Genomic DNA, 20,352 nt, shown 5'->3' with positions numbered 1-20,352 from the left:
AAGACATTCTAGCTATTGAGGGAGTGCAGTGTAGGTTCACGAGGTCAATTCCTGGAATGGCGGGATTATCTTACACTGAAAGACTGAAGCGAATGGGCTTGTATACCCTTGAGTTTAGAAGACTGAGAGGGGATCTGATTGAGACATATAAGATTATGAATAGATTGGACACTCTGGCAGCAGGAAACATGTTTCCGCTGATGCGTGAGTGCCGAACCAGAGGACGCAGCTTAAAAATACGGGGTAGACCATTTAGGACAGAGATGAGGAGAAACTTCTTCACCCAGAGAGTGGTGGCTGTGTGGAATGCTCTGCCCCAGAGGGCAGTGGAGGCCTAGTCTCTGGATTCATTTAAGAAAGAGTTGGATAGAGCTCTCAAAGATAGTGGAATCAAGGGTTATGGAGATAAGGCAGGAAGAGGATACTGATTAGGAATGATCAGCCATGATCATATTGAATGGCGGTGCGGGCTCGAAGGGCTGAATGGCCTACTCCTGCACCTATTGTCTATTGAAATGGAGTAGGAGTAACCTTTTGGTTACTTACTGTTGAACTGTTATATTCAAAAAGACCATGGTTGATTTGAATTTGTGACCTTGACTACATTTGTCTGTCCCTCATAACCATTGACTTCCTTCTAGATTAAAAATCTTTCCAATTCAGCCTTAAATATATTCAATGACTGAATGGTGGGGAGGCACTTCTTGACCCATTGCAGTTTGAAGGGTGTAGGTATATATTTATATAGTTGTTAAGTCAGAAGTTCCAGGAATTTGTCTTGTGACGAAGCAATGATGATACATTTCCAAGTCAAAATGATGTTTGACTGGGGGGAGGGAGGTGGAAACGACACCTGGTGCTCTCATGTGTGTGTTGCCCTTGTCCTTTTAGAAGTTGGAGGTTTGGCAAAACTGTGCCAAAGGTATGCTGAAGAAGTGCTGCTGTGCATCTTGTAAATGCTATGCACTGCATTTACATTATGCTGGTGGTGGAAAAAAAATGAATGTTTAAGGTGGTGAATGGTGCCAATCAAATTAATTCCTTTGTCCTGGATAATGTTGCATTCTTTGAGTATTTCAGCACACTCCACTTTCATGCCATGCAGATGGTATGAAGTTTTGGGGAGTCAGAAAGTTGTTGCAGTAAAACAATGAATGAATCATTACTGTTTATAACCAAGTGGTTCATGGTAGTTTGTGACCCCAGGTTGTCGAGGACGTATAGGCAGGAAATTTGATCTGGAACACCAATTTGCCCTGGATGCTGTTGGTGTTTAAAGGATGAGGTATGAATTTGGATTGGTGTTGATCTCAGTGTGGTGAATATGTTGTATACACTTAATGTCTGGGCTAATCATTTATAATTTTGTCGGTCCATGGAACTGTACTCCAATAAGAACGACGCCTTCAGAGATGCGGCGGAGGAACTTAGACAAAGAAAAAGAAAAAGACATATGTCAAGATGATTGACGAACCATAGACGGGGCTTTGCAAATACACACCACACAATAATAATACAACATTGTATCACTGCTTTCATGGCTAAATAAGTGTATCCCAATTCAAAAAGCCAATAAAGTAAACAGTTTGGAAAAGATACTTGTATTCTGAGGGAATTATTCAGCTTCAATGTATTTATTCTTGAACGGATATCTCCCCTGCCCCAGAGGTAATGTTAATTATCTGCAGCTCCCCATGGAGATACTCTCCCATCTGCTCTAACATCAAACACCACCCAAGATACATTTGCAGCATCTTTACTAAGTATCACCCGCAATTCCAATTCTCCAGGATCGCTTAATAAGTCGATTACTTTCAATGAACACCCTATCTACAAACTGAACCTTGTGCCTGTCATGAATATCTTCCGTGTCAGATTTACAAAGCATTGTGTCTCCAAGTGTCACCAGACATGTGCATCACCTTCATTCCCATCTTTGGGTTTTGGTCAAATGTTCAAAGCAGCGCTGAAGTCTAGCTTTCATACAAACTACTCAGTTACCCCCAGTGTCCAATAAAGACAAAAAAAGAGCACCAGGTTTCAAACAGTGTAAGAACTTCTGCACCTACAATAATGGATATTAAATGCCTGGCACTTTACATATTTTACATACATATTGTCCAATCTGAACAAGTTAGCGGCAAATCAAATATTGAAAAGCAATAGGTGGAGATTGTACTCACACAGCGCGACATAATATATGTGAATTGCTCCCCACATCCTCCGACACACACACACCTTAGAGTCTTTTTTTCAGTTTGACAGAAGACGATTTACACACAAATTGGGTTCCTATCCATCGACTCGAGATAGACAGAGATACACACAGAGACTTCCATTCTGACAACCACCTGCTATTGTCTCTGCTCGAGTAAACACAAACATATGAAAATTCTAAAACAGTTATTTGTAAATGGGCAGCAGGTACGATAAGGTGAATAGACCGGCCTCACCCAGAATAATGTTAAAAAGGGCGGCTTTTGGGGTTTGAGCATTATCGTCGGTCAGGACACTTCCTACCTGTGTATCTCCAGGGGACGAAGCACAGACTGTGACCGCTTTCCACAACCTGACAGCACCCGAAGATTCAATATCCCAGAGACTGGGACAGAGCTGAGGATCCGCGCTCCCGGGGCGCGCTCCGGAAAATGATGTCAGCGGCAGACGTGGGGGCGGGCACAACGCGAAAGAATAAAGAAATGCAACAAGATGTACAGACAACCAAATACAAAAACAGAAATAAACTGGAGGCAGAGAACCATGCACATCTAATAAATTATTTGCCCACCCTGAATTGCTGAAGAGGTGGATGGAGGGGGAGATGAGAGGATGTTGGGTACATGTGAAGAGGTTTGGTCCTGTTCAACCGATGCAATGAAATTGGAGGCAGGATCATGGTAGCAAAAGATTATTCTAAGATTTGTGGTATCACAAATGACATCTCCCAGGTAACCCTGTGAGAAATATATTCTTAGCATGTTTTAGGAATGAAGAGGAGCAAATCCAAGAAACTTATCTGGAAGAAGTGAGAATGGTGGAAAGAAGATCGTGAGGTTGATAGACCAGGAGTGAATAACGGGTGGCAGTTGCAATTTAACGTAACAACGTCTAAAATTGCATATGTATTAACATAGAATAAGAGTAAACGGGGATCGTTGAACGTAGGAATTCAGAGATCTGCGTAATCAAATCAATAAAAAGTTAATGAGACACTGTCTTCAATCAGGAAGTTCAGAAAACGAGAAAACGCAACATCAGTGAAAGTTATGAAGGGCTCGTTGGATTATAGTTTATGAGTGTAAGGAGATTGGAGGCTCACGAGTCCACGTTTAAAATATCTGCGGGAAAATTTTATAGACGGGGTTGACTTTTCCTTCTTTCCTGAAGAAGGGCATGTGCCCGAAACGTCGAATCTTCTGTTCCCTAGATGCTGCCTGACCTGCTGTGCTGTTCCAGCAATAAAGTTTCAGCTTTGATCTCCAGCGTCTGCAGACCTCACTTTCTCCTCTGACTTTTCCTTCAGTAAAGGGAATTCAGAGCAAGGAGACACAATCTTAAAATTCAAATTGAGCGGCCAAAAAAGATCCCAGGAAAAAGAACACCACTCAAACAGTTACAAACATATCGAGAATACTGACCGAAAACCATTGAAATCACAGCAAGATGCTAATTGAGGATGGGTAACTGGGAAGTGAAAATCTAAAGAGAACAGAAAAGACAGGAAGTTATGACACAAGAATAAAACCGACAGGGTTATCAATTGAAAGAACAGGCTGCAATTTTAATATAAATGTGTGTGACACAGAAATCGAAAAATAAAATACCAAACAAGAGAGAAAATGGTATACAGAAATTGTATAAAATAGGAAAGGTAGACAGAAAATAGTATACAGACGATTGCCATTCTTCAATGTAGGGAAGATCAGGTCATGTGACGGACATCAGATGAATCTGGGGCATTTATGGTCAGGGAAACAGCAAAGCAGACAATAGTGATTCTAATTATATATTTATAGATACAAATGTACACAAATAAAACATCAGATCCAGTGGAATTATGTCTGTGTTGATGGTTCACACAAACGTTCATTCTCCCCTCTTCATTTTACCATTTCATCATATTCTCTACTCCTTCCTGTTTTTTTTGGCGTCTCTTTAAATGCATCTATCCTACTCAATTCACCAATAAGTTTCAAAATCTTACTGCTCTGTGAGTGAATAACTTTCTTCTGCATTGATTGGTGGATTTATACAAATTAATCTCATGGTCTCTTTCCTCCTACATAGGAATATTTTCCCCTCAAGTATAGAGATGTACAGCACGGAAACAGACCCTTCGGTCCAACTCGTCCATGCCGACCAGATATCCCAACCCAATCTAGTCCCACCTGCCAGCACCTGGCCCATATTCTCCAAACCCTTCCTATTTATATACCCATCCAGATGCCTTTTCAATGCTGTCATTGTACTAGCCTCCACCACTTCCTCTGTCAGCTCATTCCATACACGGATCACCCTCTGTGTGAAAAAGTTGCCCCTTAGGTCTCTTTTATATCTTTCCCTTCTACTTAACTCTTTAATATTGCAAATGAATCTGCTTCTATCCCCTATTCAGATCACAACAACTCACCATGTAAATAAAACGTTTCTCATGCCCATTCTGTTTTATGAGTAAAATTGTATGAACTTACAAATAATGATCTTGCTGTTTGGTGAAGAATTGAAACAGAACTTGACAATTAGAAAACCAATAATACATTGTTTCTGTTACTAATGTAAAAAGGAAGAGTTGTTGGAGTACTGGCATTATCACAGGATTGGTATTCCAGGGACCAAAGCTCCAGAAACACGAATGATCAAATTTGGATTTAGTTAATAAATCTTGAATTCAAAAAGCTAGTCTAATAGCAACTAGGAATTGTCAGTAAAACAAATGTAGTTCATTAATACTCTTCAGGGGAGGAAAACCTGCAATTTTTACCCACTGTGGCCTACCTAAGCGTGACTCCAGCCCATACCGATGTAGTTTAGATGAGTGTGGGATTTAGATGGGCATGGAGATGAAGGTGAAATGTGTGGGGAATGAGATAAGTGACAGTGGACGGGTGAGGTGAAAGTGAGGGTTGGAGCGAGTTGAATGTGAGAGAATGGAAGGTGTGTGGTGAAGAAGATCGGAAGGTGAACGGGATGAGGGGGGCTGTAAGGGAGGAGGTGAGAGGTGAGTGTGTCAGCGGGAGCGCATATGTTAAAAATAGAGGGGGCAAGGGCTCGTGGTGACGGTGTAGATCTGTGGGTGGGAACGTAAGAAGGTTGGTGAGTGTTTGGTGAGTGCGAAGGGTGTAAAGGTGAAGATAATAAGTGTCGATGGAGGGGTGAAGGTGGGCAGTGTGAAGGCGGAGAGAGGGCACATATGGTGGACAGACTAGAACCACTCCGTCTCGCGCGAAACCATTAGGTTCAAACTGAAGCTCGCGCTCTCGCTACGCAGGCTGATGACATCACGGCGTACGGCGCAGCAGGGCAAGGTCAGGCCCAAGGGGCCCACGATGGATGCGGCCTAGGGGGCGGGGGGAGTCCGGGAACAATGGGCTTGTCGGCAGAATCAATCCGAAGTGTAATCAGTCGCTAGCACTGTGAACGGCGATCAGCAATCGACTTAGTATTCGGATAGGCCGGGGTACGGAACCAAATATCTGGGTGTCCGGTTAAGGTTTTGTCCACGTATCATTCCCAACTATTCTGTTGTTGTCGTCTCCTCTCGTACCTGTCTTATTCTGACTACAGAACAAAATTGATCCTATTTATAGGGCAGTATCGTCTTGGGCTAAGATTTGAGCGTAGCAACATATTTAAACACAGAATTGGATTTGCATTGAAATAATATTCGAAGTGTTAATCTGTTGAATTAACAATAAACTTCGTTATAAATATTCCAAGGGGGATTGGGCTGAGACAGGGAGGAAAAGATCTTGATCTCGTCTCCTTTATAATGCTCCATGAAAACTCTCCTCGACCAAGCTTTTGTTCACCTAACTTTAAATCTTGTGTGTCTTCATGTCAATTTTTTATTGATAATCTTGTTTGTTAAATGCCTTGGAGAATTTGTTACACATTTTTCATCTGAAAATATGACACTGCTCTCTGGATTAGTTGTAATTTTTTTTATTTGACAGGTGTTTGTAAACATGACCACCCTTACACGACAGGACCTCAATTTTGGACAAGGTGCAGTTTTTGATATTCTCACTATCAGTAATATTGAAATTGTAACAAAATCCCCAACTATTTTATATTCAGTTAATTCCCATTTCCTTCTAACATGCTTACAGTTTGGGAGATAGTTGCATGGTTGACTACTGCTTGCCCAAATGGCTGATGGATAGTCGTGGTCATCATAACTGCATCTGATCCCCTATTCACCTGATGTCATATCTGAGTCAGAGTTAATTAGTGATGTGGAATGAGGATAACTCAGTTTCTTTTGCATCCTGTACAAAGATGCTGAGGTCTCTACAACAGTGTTCCCTAACTCTACATTCAACTAATATCCAAACATGCACTGCTGTTTATAGGCTGTGCTGCAATGTCCTTGTGTATCTTTATGTGCAGCTGGTCTTATCTTTGCAATGCCTCTCTCTTCAGTTGTTGCAGATGTACTGTGTGAATTTCTGGAAGTAGCTATTCATATGATCCTGTATGTTCGTGAAGTTTATCCTATTGGAATCTTTCAGAAGAGGAAAAAGTACAATGTACCTGTCCAGGTGAGTCAAGTGATGAGCTTCCAGCTTGTTGCAACGCTGCAGAAGACTATTTCAGACTAAGATAGTTTATGCTCTGAACTTTGTCGCTCTTTGCTACTCGGATGCATCATTTGAGTCTGTTTAGTATGGAGCAATTATGATTTAATGACTTAAAAAATTCTGAATACTGCTTTGTTTACCCTTTGCTCTCTTTGTCTAGATGTCGTGCCATCCAGAGCTTAACCAGTACATCCAGGACACATTGCATTGTATCAAGCCTCTGATTGAGAAGGTTGGGAAGACTTTTAATTGGCTGTTTCTTTAATTGTGTATAGTTTATATGAAATTGCTTTCCATTGAGTTAGCTTGGTTCCAATTACTTCTCCTTATCCTCACTACATACTATATCTTCTTCTAAAGATGCATAGCTACTTATACTAGAATGTGTACAATAGCTGTTTCTGATTTGCTACTGTCTACATGCTGACTTTTTATCTGTCCCAAATGTTTGTTTGGCAGAAGGGGGTTTTTTAAAATCTGTTTTTGTTCATTGATTAATGTACTGGTAAATAGCTTTAGGAAGGAAAGTTGAGTAAGAGTAGGCTGGGAATTCTGTGCTGAATTACCTAGTTTCTGACTCCTCAAAGCCTCTATAAGGCAAAAGTCAAGAATGTAATAGAACATTTACTAGCTACCCTGAGAGGTCACAAGAACACTTGGTTTGATAGCATTCATGACTGAGTAGTCTGCTTGATGACCCTACTACTGGACTTTATTATGATCCCTTCCATAATGATGAATTATGGCAACTCTTCAAGGTAATGTTAAACGCACCTCTAATACATGACTAAAAGCAAACATTTTGTTGAGACATGATTATCTCCAAGTTCCCTCCAAAATACACACCATATGGACCTGGCAATCTATTGTTCAATTACTGTCATTGGATTAAAATCTTGATATTTCCTATCTAATGGTATTGTATGACTAACATGTGTGCTGAGGATTAAGAAGGAGACAATAAATGTGGCCTGACAGTGTCCACTCTACTCTTGAACAACTATTTTATAAAAATCCCTGCATTCCAATAAAACATTGATTTCTTCTGTCTGCTTTTTGGTCAATCTTTGTTCATGCCTGTTTGTTAATACTTCGGTAGTGAGCTGCCTGTGCACTGTGATCTGTGATCTTTTGTCTTGTTTAGAATGAAGTGGATCGGATGGTGGTAGTGATCCTGGATAAAGAGCATCATCCTGTAGAGCGCTTTGTTTTTGAAATATCACAACCTCCTCTCTTGTCTGTCAGGTGAGATATTTTCAGCATTGTTAATTTTTTGTACTACTTTTATTGTGACGGAGATGATTTTCTCCCTCTGCCATCCTGCCAGAAATTGAAAGCCCATTTTCTGATTAATTGAGGAATTTGGCAAACTTAGGGAAGCACTAACTGTTTATCTGAATACATAAGCTGATGACTGACTGACTGGCTTAGGGCTCTCTGCAAAACTATTAGGAAGTGATAAAGAGCAAAATCAACCATTTGGGAGTAGAGGGGCCTTGGAATCTGTGTCGGTATTTTCTCTAAATTATGTAGAATTTTAGATGTGAGGCCAGGATCACACATGGCTGTGCTCTTCCTATAGTCAAATAAACTCTTTTGAGGCTCACGTTTGATGGCTAGCTACCAGGGAGTATTTAATGCTAATTCAGCAATGCCCAAAAGAGTGTGATGTGAAAGGGAGGAAAGAGAAGTTAAGGACAGAGTATTGAAAGGGCACTTGAAACAACCATATTTTTAATTGATTGGATTTTCCTGTGGCATCTGTTATGTATATTTGCTGTTTTACAGCTCTGACTCACTGCTTTCCCGTGTTGAGCAGCTCCTTCGAGCATCGATCCTGAAGATCAGTGTCTGTGATGCAATTCTTGATAGCAACCCACCAGGTGAGTCTATGCTTGGTGGCAGTAACACACACAGTCCTTTGTACAAGCTATGAATTATTCACCCATTGTTTTACCAAGTTATGAATTTTGCCAACTTCAGCTAGACACCCAGGGAAAAACTGACTGAGTATAATCTGATTGAAGGAATAAGAAAGTACTTTCTACCTTTTTTTAACCACTTCTCCTCCTGAAAATAACACACTGGGAATTCAGCCTGGCAACGTTTTGATTTGCATGGCTCTGTAGATTATTTTGCTGTGCTACTGAACTGGCATTACTCTCTCTTAGTATTGTTTTGGAATTTTCTAGTGCAGAAGCTGAAATAAATTCTCCCCGAGTCTATCTCCTTTGTTTGTATTTATTAGAATTGTGTTGTTTATTTCTAGGTTGTACCTTCACTGTGTTGGTTCATACCCGCGATGTTGCTACACGAAATATGGAGAAAATTCAAGTGATAAAGGTGAGCATAATATCTGGGTAGACTCTGCAATGGAATAGAATCTTTGGTGTGCAATGTGTTAATAGTGAGCGTTAATATGATTCATGTTTCGAGTTGGAGAGATTCTGTTTCCAAGTGTGACTAAGTTAATGGCTGTTTATGTTATTAATAATTCCCTTTGTTCAAAGACGGTCGCATTGTGGTGATGTCACTAGAGGCTCAGGCTCCTGTTTGGGGAACATGGGTTTGAATCCCACCATAACAAATGGTGAAATTTAAATTCTGGAATTTAAAAGCTAGTCATATAAAAGCTAGTATGTATGTCAAATAGTAGTAGACCGATTGTTGCAAAAACCTATCTAGTTCACTAATGTCTTTTAGGGAAGAAAATCTGCTGTCCTTACCTGTTCTGAACTACATGTTTGAGTTTATTTTATTATTGTGACAGGTACCGAGATACAGTGAAAAGTGTTGTTTTGCATGGTATACAGGCAGATCGTATCATATAAAGGGCATTAGGATAGCAAAACAGTGTGCAGAATAGAGAGTTTCACCCACTGAGTTCAACATTAACACTTGGGAGGTCTGATGAAATGACTGGTAACAGTGGAGAAGAAGCTGTTCTTGAATTGTTTGTTTGTGTATTCAAACTTTTATATCTTCTGCCTGACTGAAGAGGGTGGAAGAGAGTATAAGCAAGATAGTAAGGGTCTTTGATTATGTTGTTTGCTTTCCTGAGGCAGCAGGAAGTATAGATCGAGTTAATGGATGGAGGGCTGGTTTGCATGATGGACTGGGTGGTGTTCATGACTCTCTGTAGTTTCTGGCTGTCTTGGGAAGAGCAGTTGTCACATCACATTGTGATGCATCCAGATAGGATGCTTTCTGCAATGCATCAATGAAAGGTTGTACAGGTCTTTGTGGACATGTTGAATTTCCTTAGTGTTCTGAGGAAGTAGAGGTCGTGTTTGGCATCCTTGACTGTTGTGTTGACATGGGTGGACAAGGACAGATTGTTGATGATCATCATTCCCATGAACTTGATGCTCTTGACCATTTCCATCTCAACACAATTGATGAAGACAGGGGTGTGCCCTCTACTCCATTTCTTGAAGTCAATTACTAGCTACTTCTTTTTGCTCACATTGGAGAGATTGTTGTCTTTCTACCATGCCACTCAGCACTCAGTCTTTTTCTTGTACTCACATGTGGCACGTGGTTCCAGATCCACAGAAATTTACTATTACCTGTTGTCTGAATGGCCTAGCTAACCACTTAGTTCAAGAGCAAGTAGAGGTAGGCAACAAATATTGGCTATGCCAGCAACACCCCTGTCCCACTCGCCAATTGAAAAAGAACTGAATTACACCACCTTTTAAAATTTACTGGCATTGTGTACTCCTTGAAATTAAAACCTGTGCCATGCTGATCTTCTGTGATGATTTACATTATCGCTTCTTGTGTTTGACACAGATGGCCATATCATCATCTTTCGTTGTTTCCGTCCTTGAGGGCTAATACTCTTGGACTGTGTAAATGTCACCAATGCATAACCAATAATGGTTTCTCTTACTGTTTCTACACACTCGCTTTCAGAGTTTCCTCTTTGATCAATCCTTGGCTCTATCCTCCTTAACAAAATCCGTAGACATGAACTTAATTGCCATTTTTAGGTTGACGACATCAACTCTACCTTGTCCGTCACCCTCTGTCAATATCATGGTTACCATCTTAGCTGTATTATCTGGATAAATTGTTCCTTCCCCTTCAAGCTATTAGCTCACTTTGAATCAACTGAGATCTAAATCCCAAATTTTATTCATCGCCAATTTGTCTTGCACTTCATGTCACGAAACTGGAAACAATTTGAACGATTATTTGATTCCCAGAATACTTCACTTTTACACATGCTGAGGTTGAATTCTGTCTGCTTTCTGTTAGCCCATTCCATGATCTCAGCAATACTCTTTTGTAACTTCCTTTAAATTTAAAGAATTAACTATTCCTTCTATTTTTGTATCACCTGCTATTTTAACACCACTGACTTGAAAACCACATCTATATCATTGCAAACAGAAGTGATTCCAAACTGTCAATCCTCTGGCACTTTAGTCTATAGTCTAGCAGTGAGTTATTTTTCTATGTGTTAAATCTCAAAAGCACTTGGTTATAGATAATGAAGACTTTCCCTGGTCACTGCATCAGAGCAAAGTTCTGTAGATACTTCACATTATGTTGAGTATGACAGTGGGCATTTATGTAAATCTGGGGAATAGGTAGCTCCATAAATACCTTCTTTGACCGTGACCACTGTCCATATGCTTAACTGAATTGCCTATTGTCATTGTGATCAGGAAAAATGACACACCTCTTGATCCAAGTCATCCACATGGTGCAAGTAAGGACTGCTTTGGAAATTTCCCCATCTTGGATGGGGTTGCTGCAGGAACTGTCAACAATTAGCCTTGAAACAATTTAGACAACTCTGACCAGAATGTTATGAATGAATTTGCCCAGGTGTCCCACAATACCGAAGTGGTGAAATTAATACCAACACAAGCCAGTACCAATGCAAAACAGTCTCACTTTCTTTGGAACAAAATTACAATAATCTTTACTACTAAACATACTACCTCTAATCTATTTGGCCTCTTAAGGTTACAATATTCCTGAATCTTTTGTAAATTTATGCAGTCACTCTTTGGGCTCTGTCTCTGGGTCTGTGAAGCTGCTTTCTGCCTCTCTCCCTCTGGATGGTCAGCTGGTCTCTCCCTTTTGCCATGCTGTTCTCCTCACAAGGCCTCAACAAGATTCCACAAGCGACTGAAAACAGCAAAGGCTGGAGGTCACAGCAGATAACTCTAGACTCAAAACATTAGCTTGCTCTCTCTCCATGGATGCTGTCTGACTTGCTGTAATCTCCAGCATTTTTTGTTTTCAGTACAGTTTCCAGCATGTGTACTGATTTGCTTCGAGATTCCAAGAGCGAAGTCTGCAGGTGAACCCTGTTTTTATATCTTTTAGATGGTTTTCTGGAACTTAGTATAATTCTGGCCAGTCATGGAGACACACTTAATAGTTTGAAACAAGGGTCAATCATTTAGATGCTCCATCTGAAATGCTATAACTCTAATACATTGGATGGATCAATTTTTGTCCAATGTGTGCAGGAGGGTTTCCCGACACATTATGTCGACCAACAAGAGAGGAGGCCACATTGGATCTGGTGCTTGGTAATGAACCAGGCCAGATGTTTGATTTAGTGGTAGATGAGCACTTTGAAGAGAGTGACCATAATTCAATTATGTTTAGTTTAGCGATGGAAAGGGATAGGTACATGCCACGGGGCAAGAGTTATCGATGGGGTAAGGGCAATTGTAATGCGATAAGGCAAGACTTAGTATGCATAGAATGGGGTAGCAAAATGCAGGGGATGGAGACAATCGAAATGAGGAGCTGGTTTAAGGAGCAGATATTGCATGTCCTTGATGGGTATGTCCCTGTCAGGCAAGGAGGAAGTTATAAGGTAAGAGAACCGTGGTTTACTACAGAAGTTACATCTCTTTTTAAGCGGAAGAAGGAGGCTTATGTGATGATGAGACTAGATGGTTCCGATAAGGCGATGAAGAGTTACAGATTAGCTAGGAGTATTTTAAAGAGAGAGTTAAGAAGAGCAAAGAGAGGACATGAGCAGTCTTTAGCAGGTAGAATATAGGAGAACTCTAAAGCTTTCTATAGGTATGTGAGGAATAAAAAGATGACTAGGATAGGAATAGGGCCAGTCAAAGACAGAAGTGGGAAGTTGTATGTATCCTGTGGAGATCGGAGAAGTGCTAAATGAATATTTCTCATTGGTTTTCACTCAGGAAAAGGAGAATATTGTAGAGGAGAAGAATGAGATATGAGATATTAGACTGGAAAGGAACAAGGTTAATACGGAAGAGGTGTTATCGATTCTCGAAGGAGCGAAAGTAGACAAGTCCCCTGGGCCGGATGGGATTTATCTGAGGATTCTCTGGGAAGCTAGGGAGGAGGTGTAGTGCCTTCGGCTTTGATCTTTGAGTTGTCATTGTCTACAGGTTTAGTATCAGAGGACTGAAGGATTGCAAATGTTGTGCACTTGTTCAAGAAGGGCAATAGAAATGACCCAGGTAATTATAGACCAGTGAACCTTTACGTCTTTTGTAGGAAAAGTTTTGGAAAAGATTTATAATCATCTAGCAAGTAACAATGTGATTGCAGATAGTCAATAGGGTTTCGTCAAGGGTTGGACATGTCTCAAAAACCCTCATTGAGATTTTTGAGAAGGTGACCAAGCATGTGGATGGGGGTAGGGTAGTTGACATGGTGTGCATAGACTTCAATAAAGCCTTTGATAAGGTTCCACATGGTAGGCTGTTGGGCGAAAATGCAAAGGCATGGGTTTGAGGTGATTTAGCAGTTTGGATGAGAAACGGACTTTCTGTAAGAAGTTAATGAGTGGTGGTTGATGGAAAAAATTCAGCCTGGAAACTGGTTACTAGTGGTGTGTCACAAGAATCTGTTTTGGGACCACTACTGTTTGTCATTTTTATAAATGACTTAGATGCAGGTATAGGTGGCTAGGTTAGTAAGTTTACAGACGAAACTAAAGTCATTGGAGTAGTGGACAGTGTGGAAGAATGTTGCAGGATGCGGGGAACCTGGATAAACTGCAGAATTGAGTTCAATGCAGCTAAATGTGAGGTGATTCACTTTGGGAAGAATAACAGGAAGGCAGAATACTGGGTCAGTGGAAAGATTCTTGGTAGTGTGGATGTGCATAGATCTCTGAAAGTTTCCACCCAGGTTGATAGTGCTGTTAAGAAGGCATACGGTGTGTTAGGTTTTATTGATCGAGGGATTGAGTTCCGGAGCCATAATGTCATGCTGCAACTATACAAAATGCTGGTGCGGCCTCACTTGGAATATTGTGTACAGTTCTGGTCACCCCATTACAAGAAGGATGTGGACGCATTGGAAAAGGTGCAGAGGAGGATTTACCAGGATGTTGCCTGGTCTGGAGGGAAGGTCTAATGAGGAAAGGTTGAAAAACTTGGGTCTGTTCTCATTTGAAAGAAGAAGTCTAAGAGGGGATTTGATAGAGACATTCAAGATGATCAGAGGATTAGATCCGGTCGACAGTGAAAGTCTTTTTCCTAAGATGATGACTTCAGCTTGTATGAGGGGGGCATAGCTACAAACTGAGGGGTAATAGATTTAAGATAGAGGTCAGAGGTAGGTTCTTTACTCAGAGAGTGGTAAAGGCATGGAAGCTACATTAGTTAACTCAGCTACATTAGGGAGATTTAAACAATCCTTGGACAGGCACATGGATAATGATGGGATAGTGTAGGGAGATGGGCTTAGATTAGTTCACCGATCGACACAACATCGAGGGCCAAAGGGCCTGTTCTGCATTGTATTGTTCTATGTTCTATGGCATGCTATTGTTAGTTTCTTTGTTTAGCAGGACCCAGTGCCTTTCTGTTTGGCCTCTCCTTTGATTAGTGGATAAGGTTTTGGGATATGTCTGTCCAGAATAACTGGTGCCTTTTACATTATGCTAATGTCATTAGCACCTGGCTGTTGTGTTTGTACTGTGTCTGGTGCACAGTGGCTTTTTTGATTTCAAAGTTTTACTTGGCCAGTGTAGCCAGCATCCCTTGTTGTATCGCCAAATTAGCCATCTATCTATGTTTTAGCACATGAACTGAATTCAATACTCACCCTCTTTCCCCTCTGTGTTAAGCTTGTTTCAACCATCAGTATCCAGATTATCATTGGCCAGAAATTGGCAGGATCATCTATACAGGAGCTGGTCAGAGGCTCAGAATTTTGCAGTGATTAACTTTGCTGATTCATGAGAATACCTATCCTGCAAGTCCCTCTCCAAGTTACATGTCAGTCTGACTTGGATCAATGTTGTTATTATTGCTTCATTGTTACTAGGTGAAAATCTTGAAACTTTTTTTTAAACATAGTGGGTCTACTTATAGTGCATTGACTGCAGTGTTTCAAGAAGACAGCTCTCCATACCTTTTTGTAGTGAAATTGGGGACTGGAAATAAATGCAACCGAGCCAGCAAAACTCACATCATCTGATGAAATGAAAAGAAACCTCTCTATAATGTATCAGTACTTTCCAATCTATTCAGAAAAAAAAATTACTACATTGTTAAAACAATGCCTAATCATGCAGGAGACAACTACTTCAAACCCAGACCTGGAAACACTGCACACAGTCCTCTGACCTACTATTGAAATACGAAAAGCAGCAACACCATGTGGAATAGTGTCACCTGCAAGTTTCTTTCAAGTTGCTCGCTATCCTAGCTTTAATATATATCTTTGATCTAATATTGTCATTGGATAATACCCTGGAGTTTGCCATCCAACAAATTCTAGCAACACCAGTACAATAACTGACTAGCAGTTCAAGCTCAACCAACACAGACTGCTGTCTCTGGGCATCCAGGATAATAATAAACTTCCCAAACCCAAGAACAAATGCATCATAACCACCAATTAGGATTATGTTTCAGCCTTGTTTGTTTGTTCCTGGTGTAGGACTTCCCATGGATCCATGCTGATGAACAGGAGGTGAACATGCGAGAGCCACGGCTAATCCCTTTAAAAACTATGACATCAGATATCTTAAAGGTAATAGTTATGTTTCTCATGAGGTGTGTTCTGTATGTGATTCATGCAATAGTGGCTCATGACCTTTGATTGTACGCTTGTCAGATATTGGAGGAATTCTTGACCAAAAGAATGGATTAGATGGTAACGTGGGGTGTTAATGGAGGCCACTAGCATCATCTAACTAACTTTGTCAGAATGTCTGAATCATCAGTAGCCAATATGGTTAACCTAGATTTCTGTAACTGCTACTTCATGAGTTATGTCAGGAACATGATGCCAATATCTCTTTAAAATCTGTTTGGAGGGATATGGGCCAAGCACCGGCAGGCAGGATGAATTGAGTTTGGGATTATGGTCAGCATGGACTGGTTAGACTGGAGGGTCTGTTTCCGTGCTGTCTGACTCTAACTCTATATTGTAGTGATGCTGCAGGAAACTGTGTATGTGTAGTACTATGGCATCATTTTTGGAGTTGCACTAAATTTGTTTTTACTCTTTTATAGATGCAATTATATGTTGAAGAGAGAGCTCAGAAAACATCCTGATGTCATTGTGTATAGATGATTTGACATACAAAATGAAGAGGAGATCCCAATACCTGTACACTGGCTATATTTCATTACTGAAGTGACATTTGGAGTGGAAGTGAACTTTCAAAGTTCACTAAATATGAAACATTATTAGGGACCAATTCCTGAATTGGTACCTAAGGGTTTTAACCCTTTTATAATGTAGTGATAGTTTGTAGTTGGACATTGTATTGTGCTGCATTAATTGAGAAAATGAAATTTTGTGTAAATTTTTGGTTCCAGATCTGAGTTTGAAATAGCTATCTCCTGCTTGATTTGGTGTTGTTTTAACGATGTAGTAACTTTTATCTGAATAGTTCGGATACCATTCATTCAACACTGTACAAAGGCACGAAATGACTGTCTAGATTCCGTCCCCCTCCCAAAATTAACCATCAGTTTCCACAATAAGGAATTGGTCAACTGTGGGAAAGGCTACAGCCAGTACCAAATAGGAGGGAACAGACCGGATTAGAGAGACAGATTAGCGACCAGGAGAGAGCAGAAACATCATTTTATATGGCGTTCCGAGAAGAATCGCTGGATGAAAGGACATCTTATAAATTTTTAATTAAAGGTTTGAGAATTGTGTTTTTGTTATACTTTTAAAATGCTGAAAATAAAATGTTTGCATAAAGAACTAAACCGTTTACAGTGAAATCTATTAACAGCCTTTTTAACCCTACACGTTATTTATTCTTTCTTTTGGTGGTGGAACAACAACGTACTTCTGCGAAATTCCCTGGCAATGCTCGAGAAGCTGAGTGTGGGGTGTAATGTGGGTGGGCTGCAGTGACGTATTTATACTCAAAAGGGCGGGGTTAGTGTCGCTTCGGCCAATCACGTTTGACTGATACTTTGTGGACTTTGCCCGGTGTGGCCATGTTGAATATTATTTCTACTTCACGGCCTGTGGTAAAGGGGTGTCCTTTGGCTTTCCGCATCATGTCTTCATGTTCTGCCGAGGTGCGGCCCAGAACCATCCTGGGAACTATGGAGTTTGGCCGTCGCGCGGATCCACAGCAAAGCGCAGCCATGGTGTGCGCGTTCATGGAGCATGGGCACGACGAGCTGGACAGCGCGTTCATGTACGCGGACGGGCGCTCGGAGGAGATCATTGGCTCGATGGGCCTCGGACCGAAAGGTGAATAGTGGGCGTAAACCGTTCGGCCTATCGCTGTCTTTCCACCCACTCACCGCATATCTGCATTCTCTTACGGTGTAAAAAAATTGCTTATTTCTGCCCCAAATAAGACGTAAGAGCAGAAGAAGTTTGAGTTTGGGGAGCTTTGTTATGAGTAGATTAGATTAGATTCCCTACAGTATGGAAACAGACCCTTCAGCCCAACAAATCCACACCGACCCTCCGAAGAGTAACCCACCCAGACCCATTCCCCTACCCTATATTTACCCCTAACTAATGCACCTAACACTATGGGCAAGTTAGAATGGCCAATTCACCTGACCTGCACATTTTTGGATTGTAGGAAGAAACTGGAGTACCCATGGGGCAGGCTTTCAAACCTTTTCGAAGAATGCTTACAAAACAGAGGGAGGACATATAGCCAGTTCAACCCTGACAGGCTGTCTGCAACAGCCCCAGTCTTTTCAAATAGCCATGCATGTATTTAGATTAGATTAGATTCCCTAGTGTGGAAACAGGCCCTTCGGCCCAACTAGTCTACACCGACCCTCTGAAGAGTAACCCACTCAGATCCATTCCTCCAACTAATGCACCTAACTCTATCGGCAATTTAGCATGACCAATTCATCTAACCTGCACATCTTTGGACTGTGGGAGGAAACCAGAGCACCCGGAGGAAACCCACGCAGACACTGGGAGAATGTGCAAACTCCATGCAAACAGTCGCCCGAGGCTGGAATCGAACCCGGATCCCTGGCACTGCTGCTAACCACTGAGCCACCATGCCGTCCCATTGGTGCTAAGCCAATTTCTCTTTTGAAAGTTTTTTTTTAGATTAGATTAGATTACTTACAGTATGGAAACAGGCCCTTCGGCCCAACAAGTCCACACCGACCCGCCGAAGCGCAACCCACCCATACCCCTACATTTACCCCTTACCTAACACTATGGGCAATTTAGCATGGCCAATTCACCTGACCTGCACATCCTTTGGACTGTGGGAGGAAACCGGAGCACCCGGTGGAAACCCACGCAGACACGGGGAGAATGTGCAAACTCCACACAGTCAGTTGCCTGAGTCGGGAATTGAACCCGGGTTTCTGGCGCTGTGAGGCAGCAGTGCTAACCACTGCGCCTTCTTTCAGTACCGCTGTCCAGGTTACTCACTGAGTAAAAGTTGTTTATTTTCATGTTAAATATTCTATGCTTTAGAAAAGATGATGTGAAACTTGAAAGGGTTCAGAAAAGATTTATAACGATGGGTAATGGAGAGGATCCTGGGTAATCCAAGATGGAGGACAGGAACAATTTCTGGCTGTAAGAGCTGCTCCTTTTTTTGAGGTATTTTAGGTGTTGGAGGTGATTTCCTCGAATTCCAGGAGGAACAATTACTGTTTTATATGCTGTTGCATTGTTTTGTAACTTTGGGGAAAAAAAAGTCAAAACAACAGCAGTTTAAAAGGGAGAAGGGCAGACAAAGGATGCACATGATGAGGACAGTGCAGGAGAGAGAGAGAGAAAACCTGCACAGCCTTTGCTGTTTGAATTTGTGTTTCGCTGGACATCGGAGTGCATCTGGGAAAATTAACAAACAGTGACATTCACAACTAATCTTGGAGGAACTGTTGGGCGAAGTTAACAGCACAGAATCAGAAGTTAATTGTTGTTTTAAGTCTGTCCAAGAGAAAGGCTGCAGTAGTGGGTACAGTGGATTCTTTCTTGATTATATGTTTTTGGAGATAAGTCTCTTGATTAAATTTAAAATATAAGCCATAGCTATTAATTTAACCTGGGGCAGTGTTTGTAGAGGAATAAGACAGTGTTATTTTCTGGGTCTGTAGATTGTGAAGGAGCAAAAATGGCCTTTGACAAGAAGTACATATCACTGCAGATCTGGGAGTTTAAAGAGAGTTTAAGGGTTACAGCGGATTATATCTGCCATAAATGCTGTTGGATGCAAATCTTATCAGATCGAGTGGATCGGTTGGAGAGACAAATAGAAGCGATGAGGAATTTGCAACAGCTACAGTATGTGATGGATGGCAATTATAGAAAGGGAGAAAAGTCTCAGATACAGTCACATAGATAGGTTAACTCCAGGAAGGGTAAGAGAGGTAGGCACCTAGTGCAGGAGTCTTTTGTGGATATATCCATTTCAAACAGGTATGCTGTTTTGGAAAATTAAGGGGTGATGGATTCTCAGGGGGATGGAGCACGAACAGCCAAGTTTCTGGTATTGAGACTGGCTCTAATGCAACGAGGGGTACGTCGGCTTCCAAGAGGTCAATTGTGTTAGGGGATTCTGTAGTCTGAGGTACAGACAGACGTTTCTGTGGCCAGCAGAGAAAAAGCAGAATGGTGTGTTGTTTCCCTGGTGCCAGGATCAAGGATGCCTCAGAGAGGGTGCAGAATGTTCTCACGGGAGAGAGGAGCCAGCAGGAGGTCATTATCCACATTGGAACCAACAACATTGGAAGGGAAAAGGTTGAGACTCTGAAGGGAGATTACAGAGAGTTAGGCAGAAATTTAAAAAGGAGGTCCTCAAGGGTAGTAATATCTGGATTACTCCCAGTGCTACGAGCTAGTGAGGACAGGAATAGGAGGATAGAGCAGATGAATGCATGGCTGATAAATCGGAAGGGGACTAATATACTGGCAGGGAAATTTGCTAGAACTGCTTGGGAGGATTTAAACAAGTTAGGTGGGGGGGTGGGACCCAGGGAGATAGTGAGGAAAGAGACGGGGTACAGCTGAGAACAGAAGTGAATCAAACAGTCAGGGCAGGCAGGGATAAGGTTTAGGACTAATAAATTAAACTGCATTTATTTCAATGCAAGGGGCCTAACAGGGAAGG

The 20,352-nt window shown here is 41.4% G+C and overlaps 3 protein-coding genes across 8 annotated transcripts in view; 2 read left to right on the top strand and 1 right to left on the bottom strand.

Moving 5' to 3' along the window:
• Positions 1 to 2,790, bottom strand: part of draxinb (dorsal inhibitory axon guidance protein b) — a 26,510-nt gene extending 23,720 nt beyond the window's left edge. Inside the window, exons 1-2 of one of the 3 annotated variants that reach the window (XM_043675868.1) lie at positions 2,521 to 2,790; positions 2,184 to 2,366 (exon numbers count right to left, since the gene is read on the bottom strand). In XM_043675868.1, the coding sequence (XP_043531803.1) occupies positions 2,184 to 2,195 (12 nt within the window). In that variant the 5' untranslated portion in view covers positions 2,196 to 2,366; positions 2,521 to 2,790. The remainder of the gene's footprint in view (positions 1 to 2,183; positions 2,367 to 2,520) is intronic. The other 2 variants (XM_043675867.1, XM_043675870.1) reach the window with 2 other exon arrangements.
• Positions 2,791 to 5,506: 2,716 nt separating this feature from the next.
• mad2l2 (mitotic arrest deficient 2 like 2) lies at positions 5,507 to 16,994 on the top strand. 4 transcript variants are annotated; one of them, XM_043675860.1, is made up of 9 exons: positions 5,507 to 5,525; positions 6,174 to 6,225; positions 6,643 to 6,761; positions 6,961 to 7,032; positions 7,945 to 8,045; positions 8,589 to 8,683; positions 9,070 to 9,143; positions 15,711 to 15,803; positions 16,289 to 16,994. In XM_043675860.1, the coding sequence occupies exons 2-9, from the start codon at positions 6,186 to 6,188 to the stop codon at positions 16,328 to 16,330; spliced, it is 636 nt and encodes a 211-aa protein (XP_043531795.1). In that variant the 5' UTR covers positions 5,507 to 5,525; positions 6,174 to 6,185; the 3' UTR covers positions 16,331 to 16,994. The 4 variants fall into 4 exon arrangements, with proteins under 4 accessions (XP_043531795.1, XP_043531797.1, XP_043531798.1 ...); XM_043675862.1 differs by lacking the exon at positions 5,507 to 5,525 and adding an exon at positions 5,532 to 5,677; XM_043675863.1 differs by lacking the exon at positions 5,507 to 5,525 and adding an exon at positions 5,532 to 5,710.
• Positions 16,995 to 17,198: 204 nt separating this feature from the next.
• akr7a3 (aldo-keto reductase family 7, member A3 (aflatoxin aldehyde reductase)) overlaps positions 17,199 to 20,352 on the top strand; it is a 12,199-nt gene continuing 9,045 nt past the window's right edge. Inside the window, exon 1 of the mRNA XM_043675859.1 lies at positions 17,199 to 17,498. Within this exon, the coding sequence (XP_043531794.1) occupies positions 17,237 to 17,498 (262 nt within the window). The 5' untranslated portion in view covers positions 17,199 to 17,236. The remainder of the gene's footprint in view (positions 17,499 to 20,352) is intronic.

This window comes from Chiloscyllium plagiosum, chromosome 34 (genome assembly GCF_004010195.1).
Source record: "Chiloscyllium plagiosum isolate BGI_BamShark_2017 chromosome 34, ASM401019v2, whole genome shotgun sequence".
Lineage (NCBI taxonomy): Eukaryota > Metazoa > Chordata > Chondrichthyes > Orectolobiformes > Hemiscylliidae > Chiloscyllium > Chiloscyllium plagiosum.
This window is presented reverse-complemented; position numbering and strand designations above follow the sequence as displayed.